The sequence below is a fragment of the Dipodomys spectabilis genome, unplaced genomic scaffold (assembly GCF_019054845.1).
Source record: "Dipodomys spectabilis isolate Male_0828 unplaced genomic scaffold, ASM1905484v1 ptg000054l, whole genome shotgun sequence".
Lineage (NCBI taxonomy): Eukaryota > Metazoa > Chordata > Mammalia > Rodentia > Heteromyidae > Dipodomys > Dipodomys spectabilis.
Window position 1 is genome coordinate 19,449,984 of NW_024870731.1, and position 20,256 is coordinate 19,470,239.

General features: G+C 39.9%; 1 protein-coding gene across 1 annotated transcript in view; it reads right to left on the reverse strand.

Annotated features, from left to right (window-relative positions):
- Nucleotides 1-20,256, reverse strand: part of Nek10 (NIMA related kinase 10) — a 163,321-nt gene that overhangs the window by 34,378 nt on the left and 108,687 nt on the right. The window contains exons 27-30 of the mRNA XM_042680289.1: nucleotides 14,688-14,871; nucleotides 14,511-14,597; nucleotides 12,571-12,625; nucleotides 1,939-1,976 (exon numbers count right to left, since the gene is read on the reverse strand). Coding sequence (XP_042536223.1) covers nucleotides 1,939-1,976; nucleotides 12,571-12,625; nucleotides 14,511-14,597; nucleotides 14,688-14,871 — 364 coding nt within the window. The remainder of the gene's footprint in view (nucleotides 1-1,938; nucleotides 1,977-12,570; nucleotides 12,626-14,510; nucleotides 14,598-14,687; nucleotides 14,872-20,256) is intronic.

The window sequence follows — 20,256 nt, forward strand, 5'->3', positions numbered from 1 at the left end:
TATTTTAATGTTTTTTTTCTTTCATGCATGTGTTTCTAACACATTTATAAGATTATCTCTTTGTTGCTTTGTATGTCCCTCCTCCACAGTATAACCCCTGCTTTCACTATATTTGATGTCAGTATAACTTGTGGAGGAGATGGGGAAAAACCAGTTGTTTAAGGATACAGGTGGACCTGTTGCAACAAATGAGAAGTACAAGTTGTCATGTCCAAAACGAGCTTTACAACGTTGGTGCGGGGGGGGGGGGGGGGGGAGGAAAAGGATTGGGATAAGGGGGGGAGGGGGGAGGCTGGGAAGGGATGTGAAGGATAAACAAAGGAGGAGGCTGCAATGCTTGGTAAGAAATGTACGCATTATCCTGCCCATGTAACTGTAACTCCTCTGTACAGTATGTTCACAAATAAAATTAAATTAAATTAAAAAAAAAAAAAAAGAGGTAGGCCCAGGTACCAGTGGTTCATGCCTATCTTCCTAGCTACGCAGGAGGCTAAGGTCTTAGGATCATGGTTCAAAGCCAATCCAGGCAGAAAAGCCCATGAGACTCATATCCAATTAACTACCAAAACAAACAAATAACTACCACAGCTCCATTTCAGCAAAAAAAAAAAAACTCAGAAACAATACCCAAGCCCTGAGTTCAAGCCCCAGGATCAATACATACACACACACACACACACACACACACACACACACACACACACACACACACACACACACGATAGAACAAGGTGTTATTTAATAGCATCATTTCCCAGTTATTGGTTGTGCAAGAGTCTGGAGGGGTCATAGATGCTGCCACAGTAACAGGAACAGAGTCATGTTTGACATGACAATTTTAGGCATTTCAATAATAAAACCATATATATGCAGACATTCTAATGGCTTCAAAACTGTCAATAATTCTTTCAAAGAAAATTAAGTAAAGGTAGAGACAGCCTAATATCACAGGAAATCCATTCCCATCATCTGCGTTCACTATTTGTTAACTTCCAAAAGAATATGAAGCAAGAAACTAAAGTGAAAATGGTGATTGAACAATCATTCCAAATTAACCAAAAGGGTAGAACAGACATTTTTATATGAGATATATATGCATTCTACAAATGACAAAAACAAAATCATTAATTTTTTCTAAAATTGTCTACCGTTACCTGGTTATTTAACAAATACTGTTGGACATGGGTCCACTTTACTAGAAAGATTAAATAGATTCATCATTTTTCTTCCCATACCCTCAATATTAACTTTTAGGTGTGAGTGTTTAACAAGGGAAAACATGATGCAAGGTCATTTTAACCAAATAAAAATAACTAAAAATTTTAGTCATTGTAACCAGATCAAAAGAGCTTAAAAAGAATTTTATGTGTAAGAGTAAAGATGATTTAAGAAAAAAGATTCACTCTCTCATACCATGATTATGAAGAGCTTACAGAAAAATAAAAATGTTACTTGTTTGTTAGTAAGAACACACTTTAAGCATCAGTAGCTTAACCGGTTAGTATTTCCAATGAGAGAGAAATCTAAATTATGGAAAACCACCTATAATATTTTAATCAATAAATGTACATAGAAATCATTTTGGTATCATCAAATCCCAATGGTGGCAGACACTTCAAATAGAATTTTCCTGGTATTTGTATCAATAATACCTGTTAAACATCATACATTTCTGGTCCAACTATAATGCTGTGTTCGCCCACTGTGATCCTAACATCAGTGTGATCTCATAAGTACTGCCATGATCTTTGAGATTATGAAGAATCACAGTAGGAAGGCTATGGGACTAACTCATCCTCTAGCTCTTAAATGGTGGCCCCTGAGTATTAGAAGAACATTAATAGACAGCAAAGCTGAAGAAATAAAGGTATAAACTGAAACTCAAATGACATTGAATTTCAGACATGTCTGATCTTATTGCTGTTAACAGGAAGTTACCTGGTCTAGGTCTTGAGCCTATGCCACCAATGAAGTCTCTGAAAAGAGAAGAAAAGGCCATTAGAAGGATTCCTTCAACACACATTTACTGGTAGCTACATTCTGCGATGGTCTACATAATAAACATCTTTTGGAGCTATTCTCAAGGTTTAATGGAGGGAATACACGTATTCTCACTCCAGAGTAGAATGGACACTCCCCTAGCAAATACAGGAAGCTCATCTCACCATGGCTGTCTACAAGCACTAAAGCTGTTTAAGGGTCTAAATCTCAGTGTCCTGAATTATTTTTCTTTTTGTTACACTTAAAATCAAAGAAGTGACTCTGTATTGAAAACAAATAACATAGCCAGGCACTGGTGGCTCCTGCCTATAAACCTAGCTACTCAAGAGGCTAAGATCTGAGAATCCCTGTTCAGAGCCAGTCTAGACAGACAACGCAGAGAAACACATCTCTAAAGAACCAGCAAAAAGCCACAAGTAGAAGCATGGTCAAACAAGTAAGAAAGCAGAGCCCTAAGTTTAAGCCTTCCTGCCAGCAATACGCACATGCATGTACGTGCGTGTGCACACACACACACACACATACACACACACACACACACACACACACACACACAAATAACATTTACACTCTACATAATGTATTTTCCACAATTTGCCATTGCTGTTTTCAAAGACAGAACTACAATTACTATTCCTATGAAATGAGATGATTTTTGCATTTTAAAATGTTGTATTTTTTTCTTAGAGCAAAGGTGTTAGTAACAACCTTTACCTTTCCCCAAAGCTCTAGGCTGCATGATCATCTTAAAATTTGGCCTCAGAGCTTTCTCCCCATGGAACTGGCTTTAACATCTCCAGCAACGATATTCGTGATAACCTCTTGTTTTTCCATTCTAACCTTAAGTCAATTCCTTAGCAGTTTTCTGTAATGAAATCTGCTTTCTAACAACTTATAAAAGCCATACCTTAATGTACCACGAGCTAACAGAAACATGTTTAACACCCACATCGTGCGTGTTGGATATTTGTTCAGCAGTATTGGTATAGAAATTCAAATAAAAGTAAACACAGCCACTCTGATTTCAACCTTTTCATTTTAATCAGAATTTTCAAGCCTTACACAGACCTCAAATCTAAATTACTGAGTGAAACAAAACTGACACACATTTACCTCACACTCAACATAAGTACTAGAATAATACCAAAATCCCTGGATCCACTTCTGAGTTCCTTCCCGATCCCTTTCCCAACAGCCCTTTGACCCTCACATCAAGCCAGCCCTCTTTTGAGCCCCTAAATGTTTTCTTTGTCCCTTTCTAGTCCAAGTTGACAGAACCTTGAAGTGGAAATAAAACTCAACATCCTTGTACAGTTAAGACACTCGTCGTGGCTTTGGGATGAGAAGCAGGTTTAAAGAAAGAAAATAAATAGACCTGATCTCAAAAGATCAGAGAAGGGCATGTTCATGGTAATGACCATTACGGGGACAGCCTCCAGGCTGGGCTAGATTGCTGAACTTCTGCTCTGCTCCCCATATCCTATTGCATAGAGCAAGCTCCATTCAATGTGCTCTCACTAAGTGAAAAGAGTCTTCTGGCTGTGTTCACACTCTCCGGCCAAACTATAACCTCTGTTATCCTAGCTACTCAGGAGGCTGAGACCTGGAGGATGGAGGTTGAAGCCAGGCCAGGCAGAAAATCTTCTACACTCCACCTCCAATTAATGAACAAAATGCCGAGCTAGAGATATGACTCAAACAGTAAAGTGAAAAAGCCAAGTGAGACTTTGAAGTCCTGAGTTTAAATCCCAAGGAACTGAGCTCGAGTACTGGCCAACATATATGATACATATTTATGTAATATATATATATATATATATATATATAATGTTTTATCTCTTTTTTTTTTTTTTTTGTCGGTCGTGGGGCTTGAACTCTGGGCCTGGGCGCTGTCCCTCAGTTCTTCAACTCAAGGCGAGCGCTCTACCACTTGAGCTATAGCGCCACTTCCGTGTTTTATCTCTTTTAAGACAGGATCTTGCTATATACCCCAGGCTAGCCTGGAAACTCACTTTGTAGCTCAAGGTGATCTCAACCTTGGGATCCTCCTACATCAGCCTCCTGAGTGCTAGGATTACAGGTATGCAACTACCATGCCTGGCTTGGTGACCATGTTTTTTTAAAAATAAAAATTAAATTATGTAACTTGAGGGTAGGAATGGGATGGGGAAAGAAGGGAGGAGAACAATGGAAGGAGCAACATTGGCCAAGAAGCATTGTACTCATAACCTGGCTTTTGGAATTTAATCCTCTTGGTACCACGACTTAATAAAAATAAAATAAAGTGTGAAATTACTCTTCTTATTTTAATTAAACATATCCAAAATATTACCATTTCTATATACAAAAAATAATATTTACTTGTTTTAAACTTAAACCAGAAAAATAAATGAAATTAGAAATTCACTTCGTAGCCGGGCGCTGGTGGCTCCCGCCTGTAATCCTAGCTACTCAGGAGGCTGAGATCTGAGGATCGCAGTTCAAAGCCAGCCCAGGCAGGAGAGACCGTGAGACTCCTATCTCCAATAAACCACCAGAAAACCGGAAGTGGCGCTGTAGCTCAAGTGGTAGAGCGCTCGCCTTGAGCTGAAGAGCTGAGGGACAGCGCCCAGGCCCAGAGTTCAAGCCCCACGGCTGACAAAAAAAAAAAAGAAATTCACTTCGTAGTTACACCAGCACATTTGAACTGCTCAAGTGCGTCACAAGTGCCCAGCAATCTCTACAGTTAACATTCCAACCCCTTCTAAAGCACATTGGTCATTTTCCTTTACCACGTACCACAATCATGTCATGAAGCTGTTAACCCTGCAATACCTCACAGACCTATCTTAAATGGTGAATAAAAAAATTCAATTTTGTAGAAAACTTTTCTCCCTGCTAAGAATGTTCTTGAACATCAGATAAATCACACTGAGTTACCTAGATGATCATTTTTGTTGTCCCGAATAAACAATATTTCAAACATTTTATGTGTATGTGTGCACATACATGTGCAAGCCCACACACGTGCACACTCTACCACTTGAATGCGCTACAATTTGAACTACAGTTCCACTTGTAGCTTTTTGTGGCTAACTGGAGATAAGAATCTCGTGGACTTTCCTGTCCAGTCTGGTTTTGAACTGCAATCCTCAAATCTCAGCCTCCTGAATAGTATAACAGGCATGAGCGCCTCACCTCAAACATATTTTACATACTAAAAATATTATATACAGCACACGTGAGGCGGGTATGTGAAACAGGCCACCCTGACAATGCTGAGTTGTGCAAACTTTGCCGCCCCTTTATATAATTCTAAATTCCTCTTTAATAAACTTTAGGGGACATTTTTTTAGAAACCTCATATTTATTCAGCAGACAGGCTACTAACGTCTCACTGTGTGTAGGCACTGGGCTAAACACCCAGAAATGTGAACAGAAACATTCTCCATACTCTTGAAATTTACAAGATTGCATAATTACAGCAGAAAAATGTTAATTTCTCTGGAAACTATACCATTAACCACAAGAAAATATAGTTATCTGACACTTAAAAATGGAACCCGTTCATTGTGGCCACAAGTGGTGGCTTTTGATGTGCAATTGTTGGGTCCACAGATGGACAAATCACTGAAATTACAGAGAGCCTGAGGGAGGACTTTTGCCTCTAGACTGAGCGACCCTGGCTGCTTATATCCAGTGGCTCATTATGAGGACAAATGATGGGACACCCACAGCCACTCCAGCTGGAAACACACAGCCAGAACATTCCAGACATAGTTTCTGGTTAAATGTTTAATACATTGAAGATTGTGTCCAAGTTTTAAAATGGCCATTGGCCAACAGCTCTTCAGGCTCATGAAAGAACTACAGAAATGGAAGGCTGAAAGAAGGCTTCAGAAGGTCCTCATCTACAGCCTCTTCAGACCTAGCGGGACCTCATCAGTTCCCGTAAGTGAAAAAACAAATCCAAGTGATGGGAAAGCGTGTTAACCTACAACTACCACTGAAACCATACACCGGTAACGTAATGAAGGCACATATATGTTTGGCATATATTTAACTTAATTAATTTAAGCACACCATGGATTATTTGGATAGTGATTCATCAAAAGAGTCCTGGCTGTAAAGAAGATAAAGTTCAAGAATTTTATTTCTCATAGGAAATCCTATATCTCTGAATGAATGAAACATGTTCACATTCATTATAAATTAATTCACATTCATATAATTTAATGCAACTCAAAAGTAGCCAGTACTCTTTGATGATAACAAAGAAGGGAGCAGGATGGAGGAAAGAGGGAAGAAGAGAAAAAGGGAGGGAGGCAGGCAAAGAGGGAGGGAGGGAGGGAAGGAAGGAAGGAAGGAAGGAAGGAAGGTAGGTACTGAACTTTATGAAATGAGACCTTTGGATTACAATACTTAAAAATACATCTTTTGAAGTTATTGCAACCACATAATGTGTGCTTAACTAGAATGTTACAGCTGGAAGTCCCTGGAGTGACACTCCTAAGCAGGTCCTAGGTAAACAGGATGCTATGTACAGTTGAGTTTCCATAGTAAATATGTTTTCATCCATCTATAGAGTTGGCATCACAACAAGAAAGTGATATTACACTTCTGTGACTTGCTGGTCCTAGTGCCATGACAGCTAGAAACAAGCATGAAAAGGAGAGGAACACAGTGATGATGTCATTTTTGTTACTGAAAGACTGCTGGCCTCTGACGTTGGCAGATAAGCCACGTAGATTCTGGCAAGTAGTGTTTAGAAGTATTTATTCAACAGAGGTAAAACTGGACACAGATTATGAAATAAGGGGTAGGGGGTGGAGAATAGCCACAGGTAAAATTAATAATTAATTAATTAATTAAGGAGATGCCTACTAGAAGGAGGAAAGAATCACAGGGTCCTGAGACATCGCAGGGGTCTTTTGGGTCATATCTGTGCTACTGGATGGTCTCAAACATCTACACTTCTCTCTATATATCAAGACTAAAGACAGAAGCGTATCTCCAAATGATGCACACACCAACCCATTAAAGAAGTTGTAAACCACAGGCATCTCTGATGATACTGAAAACAGCCAGTGTCTCAAACCAGTCTGCCAACTATACCCTGTTGCCTTGGCAACAAGAGGCAAGCACGCATGGAGAAATCTTGTTGCCTAAGCAACAGAATCTTAGGGGGAAATTTGTTTTATACTGTGAGAGACATAAAATGTATATTAAGATAACCATCATTAACCTATTAATGAAGCCCACAGGCACTTGTAGACTGCACCAATGTGAACACTATCTGTCCCGAGGAAGGCCCAGATAAGCCATACGTAGTTTGGAATATATACGATTACACAGCAATAAATATTTGTCACTTGAATAAATAATTTTCTTTCTCTCTCTTCCTCCTCCTTTTTTTTTTTTTGTTGGGCTTTTTTTTTTTTTTGTGGGGCTTGAACTCTGGGCCTGGGCGCTGTCCCTCTGCTCTTCAGCTCAAGGCTAGCGCTCTACCACTTGAGCCACAGTGCCACTTCCGGCTTTTTCTGTTTAGGTACTGAGGAATTGAACCCAGAGCTTCATGCATTCAAGGCAAGCACTCTACCTCTGAGCCACCTTCCCAGCCCCCTCCTTCTTTGTTCTTTCCCTTCTCTTCCTCCCTTCTTCTCTGTCTCTGTCTTTCCTTTTGGGTGGAGTCTTGCCATGAGGCTTAGGCTGGCTTTGAGCTTAAGAGCTCAAGGGATCCTCTTGCCTCAACCCCCAAAGTATCTGAGGCTATACAAACATCTACCATATTGCACTCGGCTGGAAAGAATTTTTAGAGTTTTGGGGGGTTTGGGTTTTAGTTGTAGTACCATCCTGAGACTTAAACTCAAGGCCTGAGCTTCTTTTCCCTCAAGGCCAACATTCTACCAATTGAGCCACAGCTCCATTTCCAGCTTTTGTTGGTTAATTGGAGATAAGAGTCTCACAGACTTTCCTGTCTAGAGTGGCTTCAAACCACAATCCTCAAATCTCACCTTCCTGAGTAGCTAGTATTTCAGGAATGGACCCCTGATGCCTGGCTTGGCATAAATATTCTTAGGAAGGTCATTACACAGAGGCCAAAGCCTACTAGTAACTGAGGATGACAGTTAAGAGCCTGAAGGCCCTGTGTGCCTCATCAAATTCCACTACACAGACTAATGTAAGATGAAATAAAACACTATGCCTTACTGGATTAGAACTCTCTGTATACAAATGTACCAGATCTACCTATGAAACCTGATAAAATTCAAGTCCATGCTTAGTTCTTTATGGCGAACAGTAACACAGATGAGAAATTTTTAGATCAAATTTGAAAAGGACTAAACTTTCAAAGAAATTGGAGACTGATCGTCTCTTGGTCTTGCTGTCAATCATGTTCCTGATGCTGGCTAGGATCCCCAGGGTGTCTTCTGTTCTAAGAGAGAGAACATATTGCTTTCTCCTCCAAGCTGTGGCTCTCCTTCGAGGAAGCAGAATTGAAGGTGGGCACTGGTAGCTCACACCTGAAATCCTAACTACTCAGGAGACTGAGATCTGAGGATCACAGCTGGAAGCCAGCCCAGGCAGGAAAGTCCATGAGATTCTTACCTCCAATAAAAACTACCCCCAAAAAGCAGTCTGAAGCTGTAGCTCAAATGGTAGAGCTCTAGCCTAGAGCACAGAAGCTCAGGAACAGTGCCCAGGCCCAGAGTTCAAGCCCTAGTCCTGTTGTTGATGTTTTTTCCCATTTGCCTAGCTTATTTGCCCAAGAAAATCTACCCTACTTTTCCAGGAAATACTTCTTCAGCAGTCCATTGGCTGGGATATCAGCCTGGCTTCTTAGGTCTGGGGTCACCAAAGTTGAGAATGTATAACTAAACTTTCTCTTTGTACTAACTAGCCATGGTCAAGTTCAAATTCTACACCCTGGAGGCTACACTTCTATATGGCAGCTGTTGACTAGAACCCTTCATCTCAGAGATTTCAAGGGCCTTCAAAAGGGAGAACCAAACAGGGTCTCAGTCACTGACACTGCCGCCATCCTCATCATACCACTTCATATAAGGCACAGAAGAAGTAGGAAGAAAACCTATGGTCTGGTTTTCAGTGCCTTTTCCTGACTCATACATGGTATTGCTGTCTTCTTTTATATTCAAATTTCTCATTTCAAATTTTATAGGATGAGTAATAAACCAAAAAACCCAAGGAAATCCTAAACAAATTAGATGGAAAATAACATTATCTTCCCTTAATGCCTTTTAAATAAACATAAATGTGTATTAGACATGTCTCCTTTTAATTCAGACAGGCCTTGAGGTCACCTGGAAGGAAGGCAAAAAAAAAAGTAATTAATTTTCTCTCCTGCTTGACATCATCTTTAATCTTTCTTTTTCTTGAAGTCTGTCCTTGGCTTACACTGCAGGCTCTATAAAGGAAGAAAGCTTGCCTTGAACCAACCTGCCTTTCCTGAGGCCTCGTCACTCTGTGTGTACCACGCCTGTGTGCAGCTCTGCAGATGTTACTCTAGGTCAGGTCTGTTCACCCAGGACGTGCTTTGCAAGCACCAACCTCAGTATATTGGCAAAATATTTTCCCTCCATTAAAATATTCACAACCCCAAGTCAAAGCTCACTCTACAATAATCTGCTTCAGATTGAACTTCTCCCATCTGCTAATTCTAGTTTAGCCAAATTGGAAAATGTTTAATTACTGGCTTATCGAAAACCATCTCAAGATGTAATACTTACATTTCTTTTGTGTTTTTTTTTGTTTTTTATTATTAATAAGGTTTTTATGGTGAAAATACTATACAGAGGGGTTACAATTATATAAGCAAGGTAATGAGTACATTTCTTAGCAAGCATTGTTGCCTTCTCCTTTGTTTCCCCTTACCATCCCTGTGCCCTACCATTTCCCCGCTCTGCCAAAGTTGTAAAGTTCGTTTTCAACATAGCATCTTGTACATTTCATTGTTGCCATGGGTCCACCTGTACTCCTATTTAAACCATTTGTTTTTTCCCTTCCCCTCCCCAAATTATAACAACATCAAATACAGTGAAAACAGTGGTAATACTGTGGGGGAGGGACATACAAAGCAACATAAAAATCATCTTATAAATATGTTAGAAACAATAGCAAGAAAGAAAAACCATTTGAGTCCTTATCTTGGGGTTCATTTTGCCTAACATCAACTTATCTGACCTTTTCTGCTTATCTCAGACATATACTAGTTATTGCAAATAAGAGAAACCATGGGACCTATGTTTCTTTGGGCCTGGCTCACTTCACTTAATAAAATTTTTTCCAAGTCTTTCCATTTCCTAACAAATGGGACGATGTCATTCTTTCTGATGGAGGCATAGAATTCCATTGTGTATATATACCACATTTTCTTGATCCATTCATCTACTGAGGGGCATCTGGGTTAGTGCTATATCTTAGCTATAGTAAATAATGCTGCAATAAACATAGTTGTGCTGGTAGCTTTAGTATGGTCTTGTTTGTGATCATTTGGGTAAATGCCCAAAAGTGGGATTGCTGGGTCATAGGGGAGCTCTACGTAGAGTCTTTTGAGGAACCTCCATACTGCTTTCCAAAGTGGTTGAACAAGTTTATACTCCCACCAACAATGCAGTAGGATTCCCTTCTGGCCACATCCCCTCCAGCATCTGTTGTTATTAGAGTTCTTGTTTATAGCCATTCTAACTGGGGTGAGGTGGTATCTCAGTGTTGTTTTGATTCGCATTTCTTTTTTTTTCTTTTTTTTTTCTTTTTTTTTTTTTTTTTGCCAGTCATGGGGCCTGAGCTCTGGGCCTGGGCGCTGTCCCTCAGCTCTTCAGCTCAAGGCTAGCACTCTACCACTTGAGCCACAGCACCACTTCTGGCTTTTTCTGCTTATGTGGTGCTGAGGAATCGAACCCAGGGCCTCATGCATGCAAGGCAAGCACTCTACCACTGAGCCACCTTCCCAGCCCGATTTGCATTTCTTTTATGGCTAGGGAGGTTGAGCATTTCTGCATGTGTCTATTGGCCATCCTTCTTTCCTCTTCAGAGAAGTTTCTCTGTCTTTAGCCCACTTATTTATTGAGCAGTTGTTTCTTTGAGGATTTGTTGTTGGGGGATTTAATTCTTTGAGTTCCAGGTATATTTTAGATATGATACCCTTGTCCATTGTATGGCTAGTAAAGATCTTCTCCCAATCTGTGGGCTTTCTATTGATCTTGCTAGCTATGTCTTTTGCCATGCAGAAGCTCTGCAATTTCATGCAATCCTATTTGTCCAACCTTTCTTTGATTTGTTGTGTTTCTGGGTCTCTATTAAGAAAATTCAGCCTTTGCCAAGGAGACCTAGGGTTTCTCCTATTCCTTCCTGTAATGTTTTCAGGATGTCTGCTTTGACTCCAAGGTCTTTGATCTATTTGGAGTTGATTCTGGTACAGGGTGATATATAAAGATCTAGCTTTAGTTTTCAACAAGTGATTAACCAATCTTGCCAGCACCATTTACTAAAGAGGCTGTCTTTCTTGCATTCTATTTTTTTAGCTCCCTTATCGAAGATTAGATGGCTATAGGTCTGTGGGTTCATTTCTGGGTTTTTCAATTCTATTCCATTGGTCCTGAAGACCGGACAGATACTCACTAAATTCTTATAAATTTTTCCATGGGTCCTTTGAAAAAATGAGCATAGAATTATTTGGTACCACAAGGATCACTAAATACATATGCTTGCAAGTTCTATTTTAATATAAAGTTCTCTTCATTAAGTAGTTAATACTGTCTGTCATCATTTGCTTTTGTTATGCAACTGACTGGCATGGTTGCTTAGGCATTGTCCCAGCCTAGTGTCTTACCCTCAGCAGTCCCTCTACCCCTCTACTCCATCCCTTCTGTCTATGTATTGGTTGTTCCTGGCTGACCAGACTCCTGAAATCTAGACAGTTCTCAAATCTAAACCAGTGGCCTACAGCATCAGCACTGTTCTTCCAAGTGTTCTGTGATGCTTAAGAGCTTAAGGATACTGGCTTTCCCACTCCTCTCCCTCCCTCCCTTCTTCCTCATACCTTTCTTCCCTGTCTCCCTCCCTCCCTTCCAACCCTGTTGCTTCAGGCAGTCAGACATGCCTCCTCTCTCTTAAAAGAGAATATCCCAAATATATCCCATCCTCCCTGAAGCTAGATATGGTCATATGAGAATGCATCCTCCTCACTCTTTTCTTATTCCTTTTCTTGGCACCCTTTGCCTCAAGGATGAGAAGCATGCCCTGGGGTACAGAGAAACCATGGGAGCCAGGGCTCTGGTCCCCAGAGAGTACAACTATTCTACCCCCTGATCCATGCTGAGCTCAGAGAGTGACTGGTTGGAGGTCACAAAGACAGACAATGGGTAGAATTAGACAAAAGCCCAGGACCAGGCTGAACACTCACTCAGCATGCAACTTGGTAAATTATAATCAGCTCAGGCAGAGTAGGTTCTAACAGACTCCATGTCCACATGTTCATGGTAGCCTCTGGCCATCTTAGTTCAACTTCGCCACCAACTGCTCCGTTCTGCAAAGTCAAATTTTTTTTCTAGGAGCTTGACTCATACAAACCTTGTTTGCGATTGCCTTTCTCCTCCCGAAGCACTGAAACTTCTCTTTAGTATGCCTGAGACAAGGAAATAAAGGTAATTTTAAATTCTTTCCTCTAGAAATCTTTTTTTAAAAGATTGTGTCTCTGTTATCTAGACAATTATATATATTGTAAACATCACTTTTGTCCAAGAAAGCATTAGCTAAAACGCAATGTTGGTAGGTTTAAGTGCCATTTTTCTTCAAGACAAGAGGTAAACCAACAAAAATTGGTATTAATAGTTATTAATAATAATAAACACAACAGCATATCTTTAGGATGTCACTGTCATGCATAGCCTTTACCAAGAGCACAACATCTTCCCACACACAAATTTAAGGGTCTACGTTTTCCTTCTTGCATCTCTACTGCCTCTCCCCACTAGCTACCAGACAGAGATAAACCACACCAAAAAGCAATAACTGCTTCTAGAATTTTCTAGACCTGTTTATAAGCATGAAAAGTTTTTCCTTGATGACATTTATGGTTTCTCAATTGCAAATTATGTTAGTTTATCTACACAGGAAAGAACTAACTTGGAATACAAGACAGATTATTGGCCATTCTACTTGTCCTAGAAAATCTGGATGGTCTAGATACCATTTTGATGGGCTAAAATTATGTATTTAAAAAGACAAAGAACAGCTGGTTGCCAGTAGCTCACCCCTGTAATCCTAGCTACTCAGGAGGTCTGAGGATCTGAGGATCATGGTTCAAAGCCAGCTTAGGCAGGAAAGTCTATGAATTTCATATCTCCAACTAACCACCAAAAAGCCACAAGTAGAGCTATAAATATAGCTCAAATGGTAGAGTCTTCCCTTGAGTAAATAAGGTAAGGGACCGTTCCCAGGCCCTGAGTTCCAGTCCCAGGACCAGCACCAAATAAAAAGACAAAGAACATGGCTAAATTCTCAGGGTTTTAATTTTTATCTGTATTGAGACTCTTATACCTCCTGTTTTGAGATGTTTCACAGTATAGTCAATGAGAAGACAGAATGACTTATGCTTGATTGATTTTAGAGTATTTCCATCTATAATTTTTTAGGCTCTATTAGCTCACTATTTTGACAGAATTATTTTTCTCCATTTTTACATCTATTTTCTTTCCATTTTAGGTTAGTTTAATTGCCTTTGACCCTATCTCCTCTTCTCATCTTTAAACTCTAAATATCTCTCTTCCTCTTTTTCCCCATTCCCCATTCTCAGCACCACTACTTTATTTTCTTCAAATTAAAACAAGCAGGGCTGAATTTATATGCCACGCTTTGTATAGTTTGAAAATGATATTTTTAAACTTAGGATTTTGAGTGCAACACATAATTTTCATTAATGCAAATAAATTATGCAATAGTATACAATAGGTTTCTTTCTCTCTCCCCAGGATTAGGGCTTAAACTCTAAGCTTCAAGTACTTGCTTAGTTCACTCTAGGCTGGTGCTCTACCACTTGAGCTACACCCCCCATTTCTGGCTTTTGGCAGGTTAATTGGAGATGATTGTCTCATAGATTTTTCTGCTTTGAACGGGATCCTCAGGTCTCAGCCTTCTGAGTAGCTAGGATTATAGGCATGAGCCACTGGTACCTAACTTCTTTTATAGGTTTCTAGGCCCTTTAATCAGCACTCATGAACGCATGTCACTTCTAGCATTTCTGGAATTATTTAATGGCCTTCAGATTGATTATCTCAGCCCCTCAGTTAGAACCTTTTTCTGATGATAGATATAATAAAACTATTCCTTTGAAAGCTGAGGAAATGCGAAGCCATGGTGCTATCTGCCCTTTGGGCTCCATCAGACAGACCAGATACACCTGTCCCCTTTAGCACTGCAACTGATATGCAAATCACAGGCTATCTCTGTGTGATCCCAAGCTACTTGCTGCTGGAATCCAAGAAACTTGAGGCGGGTGAGGGGAAGCTTACTGAATGTCGATTCTTTCAAAGGGCTTGAGCTGGAGCTGCTGAAGTTATCTGAGATGTCCAATTCATCATCCAGCTCGGAATATAAATCTGTGCATGAATAAAAAGCAAAAGGCAAATGAGCCTTGAAAATGAAAGGAGTTGGGTGCATTCACGCCGGCCCCTTTGCATATAAAGTACCTTTCTCAATACTCTCCAGGTGGAAGTGGTCATCTGACAGTATTTCCTCACAGACCCGGTCCTCTTCCTTCCCACAGGGGGGCTGGAAGCCTTCGGAGGGCAGGTCTGCACTTTCTGAAAGCTCACTTTTCAGGCTGGCCGCCCCACTGCTGCTGCTACTCAAGCTTGCCTTCTCAAAGGGTTCCTGGAAAAGAGAAAGTCAAGTTTCCATATCTCTTCCTCAGGCCTTCCTTCTTCAGCACCCGAAGCTTGTTAGAATAAATGCTGAAATGACCACATATGTGATAAATACCATATGCATTTGCTGTGAGGCCCAGACAAGGTTGGAGAAACTTTTCCCTGCCAACAGTCATTTTGGTATTTATAACATCATTCAGTATCATACAAAATTATCAATATAGGCAGATGGGCCATGAGTAGCCAAAGAGAAGCATCGTGTGTCTACCCTGTCATGTACCAAATCATTTTGAGAGCCTTATGTGGCCTTTGGGCCAAACGTTCCCTACCCTTGATAATCCATAAATACAAAAAGTCCATAAATAGCAAAAAACAAGTGTGCAGCCTGGCACTGGTGGCTCATGCCTATAATCCTAGCTACTCAAAAGACTGGCGATTGCAGTTTGAAGCCAACCCAGGTAGAAAAGCCTTACCTCCAATTAACCACCCAAACCAGAAGTGGCCCTGTGTCACAAAGTAATAAAGCACTAGCCTTGAACAAAAGAGCTCAGGGACAGTGCCTGGCACTGAATTCAAGCCCCACAGCTGAGAAAAAAAATAGTAGGTGGGTAAGCTCCCACTGGATAAAAGAAAAAGATGTAGGCACCCAAGATAGGGTGTCTGGTGACAAAGGCCTACATGATATGGTAGAAAAAATTAGACTTCATTTTTAAAAATAAATGTTATTTTTAATGTTATTACAAAGATGCTGTACAGAGGGGCTACAATTACATAAGTCAGGCAATGAGTACATTTCTTTGTGGACAATGTTACCCTTTCCCTCACTTTCTACTGGTTTTTCCTTCCCTCCACCACCGGCACAAGTTGTATAGTTCATTTTCCACATAATGTCAGGTGAGTACCCTTTGTCCCTCCCCCAGTTTTGTGTCCCCCCCCTTACCTGCCCAAAGACAAATGAACAAACAAGACAAAAAGAAAACAAAATCAACAACAAAGCAAAAGCTTCATTTCCATTGAAAAATATATATTTCTAAGGAATAGATTATGAATTTAGCTTTTTCTAAAATACTTGTTATGAAGTCCTCTCAGTACCACCATAGACAAGAAAGGCTTGTTTTCCTCAACGTTCAAAAGAAGTGTTAAGACAAATCCAGGCCCTGAAGATGAGGAGCAGCAGGGAGAAGAACTTAGAAACCACTTGAGACTCCAGTTACCACCAGCTTCACGGCGGTAGGAACACTGAACTTGCTATTATAATTCCACCTGATGACACCCATTCACTCTCTTATTGGAAATTGTAGAAAATATGGCTAACGTTCAATGAAAATAAAGAAAAGAAAGAATTCGTTCATGATAGGCTGAAAACCCCCAAGAAACAGACATTGGAGAACTACATGTGACTCAGAAGACAAATACACCTTGTTGTTTTATCACTCACTTCCTAAAACGCTTACTGTATGACCCAGGTAACTGGGATGCTCTTGGATGGCCTTGGTAACTCTCATTACCTAAGACATTCATTGCATAACACAGGTGGCTAACCACCTAAGAGGCTCTAGGGACTGAAAAGAAATCTGGTGATGCACCTGCATATGAAACTGGACTTCTCCCATTCTCTTCCCCCTTGGCATGTTGAAAAGCTCATCTCTCTTGAAGATGGTCAATTCTTTGATGATAGTCACTGGCCAACGGCAGAAGATGATTGGACATTTTTGATCTAAACATTACAACCATTATGCTGTGCTCAAAACACTCCCCCAACACATACAAGTATTTATACCTGTAAAATGATTTGAATTGAAAATATACAGATTTAGGAAATGGAATGTGGCTGCTGTCATCTTTTTCAAGAGAGACATGATTTGTGGAGTCAGGGGAGGGAGCAACTGCATCTCCAAGGAATGGGTGGATATTCTTACATCAATACGGCAGCAAGGAGAACACAATGAAAATCAGGCTGTAAAATTTCATTGCTAAGGAAATCACTATTATTACAGAACACACTTCCTATCACTCTGTTCCTTGAGGCACAATTCCGTTTAACTCAGTTTTACTCATTATAATGTAATTTTTTTTGCTTGGGTAGCAGATAATAATACATTTTTAGTTCAATAGTAATTCTAACAGTAACAAACTGATGTTCCTCGAATTAACTGTGATGGTAAGGAATTAAGAGAGGCCATTTTATTAAAACTAGTGCAATTTTTTAATTGCCCACAATATTGGTTTTACAAGGAGGGAGAAAAGCAAGAACTAAATATGAAGCATTACACCAGACATATCCTAAATTCTTAAGACTATTAAAAAATATACAATTTCTCTGTGCTCTGAAATAGTCTCTTCTACTTGCCAAATCTCTGCCAGTTTCTTCTGTTTGTTTAGTTAATAACTGTCCTTAAATACATAAACTTAAAAGCTTCTGAAAGAGTGACAGCAATCCATCTGGCTGACGTGACAGTGACCAAACAAAACCACATTCTCTGCTTTTCATGGATGCTAGCACAAAGGAAAGTCAGAGTACGAAACATTACTGACTACATGCTTGGACATAAGTTTGTCCCTAAAGTTTCTTTAAAACTCAGTAAGTGTGCTCAAATCACTAAAGGAGTCACGTAGACGAGGCCTTCTGGAGGACCTGGCCCACCTCAGCAGGTGCAGGAAGGAGCTGGTGCCCTGGCCTCCACCCTCTAGGAACCTTGGCTTTGCCAACAGGTGGAACAGAGCATACTTTCAGTGCCCCCATGTAGCCGAAGGGGTTCAGATGCAGTGTTTGCATGATACTATGGCCTAATTTATCTTGGGAACTCCAAAGCCTTTCCCTTCTCCTTATGCTGCCTATGTCAAGGGAGAGCAATAAAGCTACTAGAAAAATTGGCAGTTGTGAAGACTAAAAACAGCTACATTTTATAAGGGCTATAGAATACAAGAAATTTTTTTCTAAGTTTAAGATTTTATTTATTATTTAATAGTGAATTTAATTGACATGTTCACACTGAACTAAAAGGTTTTGCTACCATCATGCAGCTATGATGCTGTTAGAATTTACTTAAAACATGAGACTGTATGAAGAAACACTAAAATAAATAAGCTAGAGAATGGATTGATCACTAAAATTAACTCTAAAAAGCCATTATCGAATTTGCCACCATTGGAAATGTGTCATTGCTACTCTATCATTAACCTTGTTTCAAAAATGGACAGATAAACTGGGTGCCAGTGGCTCATGCCTGTAATCCTAGTTTCTCATCAGGCTGAGATCTGAGGATCACAGTTCAAAGCCATCCTGGGCAAGCAAATCTATGAGACTCTTAGCTCCATTAATCACCCAGAAAGGCAAAAGATGAGGCGTCACTGACAGTAAAGCGCTAGCCTTGAGCAAAAAAGCTAAGAGACGGCATCCAGGCCTTGAGTTCAAGCCCCAGTATTAGCCAAAAATAAAAATAAAAAGGATAAGTAACTTATTTGTTAGTCTTAATGCAAATACAGGGTTTGGGTGTTGTTGGGATTTTTAGAAATTTTTCTTCCCTACTAAAGGGCAGAAAACAGTCTCAAAATCTAAACTTTCATTTGTTAAAAATACAGAAGATATAATCTACAACAGCAATGCTGACTGTCACATAATTTCAAGACTGAAGACTCGTGAGCATTTGAGATAAAGTCAGTATAAGGCATTCTCTCTAACATATAAAAGAAACAATGCACGGAGTCCACCAAAAGGGGAACTTTTAGAGCATCGAAACTTGGATTTCTCAAAAGCAACAAATGCAACATGAGAAAACCTGCCTTGCTTAAGACACTAAGGGGTGTGGCATCAGACATGGATGCTTACCAACATCTGTGAGCCCCACAAATCAGAGCCCCACTCACTGTTTGATTTTGAAGAGAGAAATGGATAAAGGTTGAGTTTTAGCTAAACACCAAATGCATTAAATGCCAGCAAAGAAAATCAGTGGCCATCATCATTGGCTTGGACCATTGCAATATTCTGCCCTCCAACATCCCTGATTCTACTCTTGGCTCTCAGCCACTGTAAAACATCTTACAATGAATGTCACCTGTGGCTTTTTCAAAAGTCCTACCACTTGAGTCTCTACCATGAAGGATAGCACCCTCACCTTCTTCTGTCTTTTCCTATCTTTTATTTATATATTATTTGTCTCCTCCAACTATGAAATAGGTAATCAAGGGGCCAAGACAGTCCCCAGAAAAGGAATTAAATGTTCAATAGATTTTGTTGAATAAATAAAAGATTTTAATATATTAAGGATCTTCTCTCCATGCTAAAACAAAAGGTAAACATTTAATTTGTTGCATGATTATTTTAAGAAATTGACAGGCTGATTTAAAGCTAGTAAGGAAACAGAGCATAACTAAAATAGTCAACTGAAACTTGACAAAGAACTAACTTGGAAGACTGGCACAACTTGGTTTCAACACTTAAGAAACAGCTACAAATCCAAGAACACAGTTCAGTGAGATAGAACAAGTTCATAAGATCTGTTCTATATTATAGTAAAAAAAAAATTTTAATCTACAACAATTGGTAATATTCGCCAGGTGCCAATGGCTTATGCTTGTAATCCTAGCTACTCAGAAGTATGAGATCTGAGGATCATGGTTCAAGGGACAGCCAGGGCAGGAAAGTCCATGGAAATGAAGCTGTGACTCAAGTTGTAGAGTGCTAGACTTGAGTAAAAAAAAAAGCTCAGGGATAGCACCCTGAGTTCAAACTCCAGGACTAGCGCACGCACACGCGCGCGCGCGCACACACACACACACACACACACACACACAGGGATAGTACCCTGAGTTCAAACTCCAGGACTAGCGCACGCACACGCGCGCGCGCACACACACACACACACACACACACACACACACACACACACACACACACACACACACACACCCTGTGGATATTATAAGAATAGTCATATAGATCAATGGAACAGCAGAGTTCAGAAACAGATCTCAATCAATATATATAACCAAGTTCAAACAAAAATGCTGAGCAAAATCAATGGGGAAAGATTAGATATTTTTAAAGGATATTGGAAAAAGGGATACTCATGTGGAATAATTCAATACTTCATCATTCTATACACAAAACCAAAATGGACCATAACCTAAATATAAAAGTTGTATGTGTAAAACATCTTTTTTGAAAGATCTGGGAGGATAATGAGAGCTACGAAAGCTATGCTGGAAGCTGGAGACGATCGTATAGTCTTTATGAAAGTATCGTGAGGAAACCCAAGAAAAATGTACAAAAAGGTAACCAAAGGAGGAGGCTACAATGCTTGATAAAAAATGTACTCATTATCTTGCCCATGTAATTGTAACCCCTATGTACAGTATTTTCACAATAAAAAAAAGAACTCAAAAAAGAAAA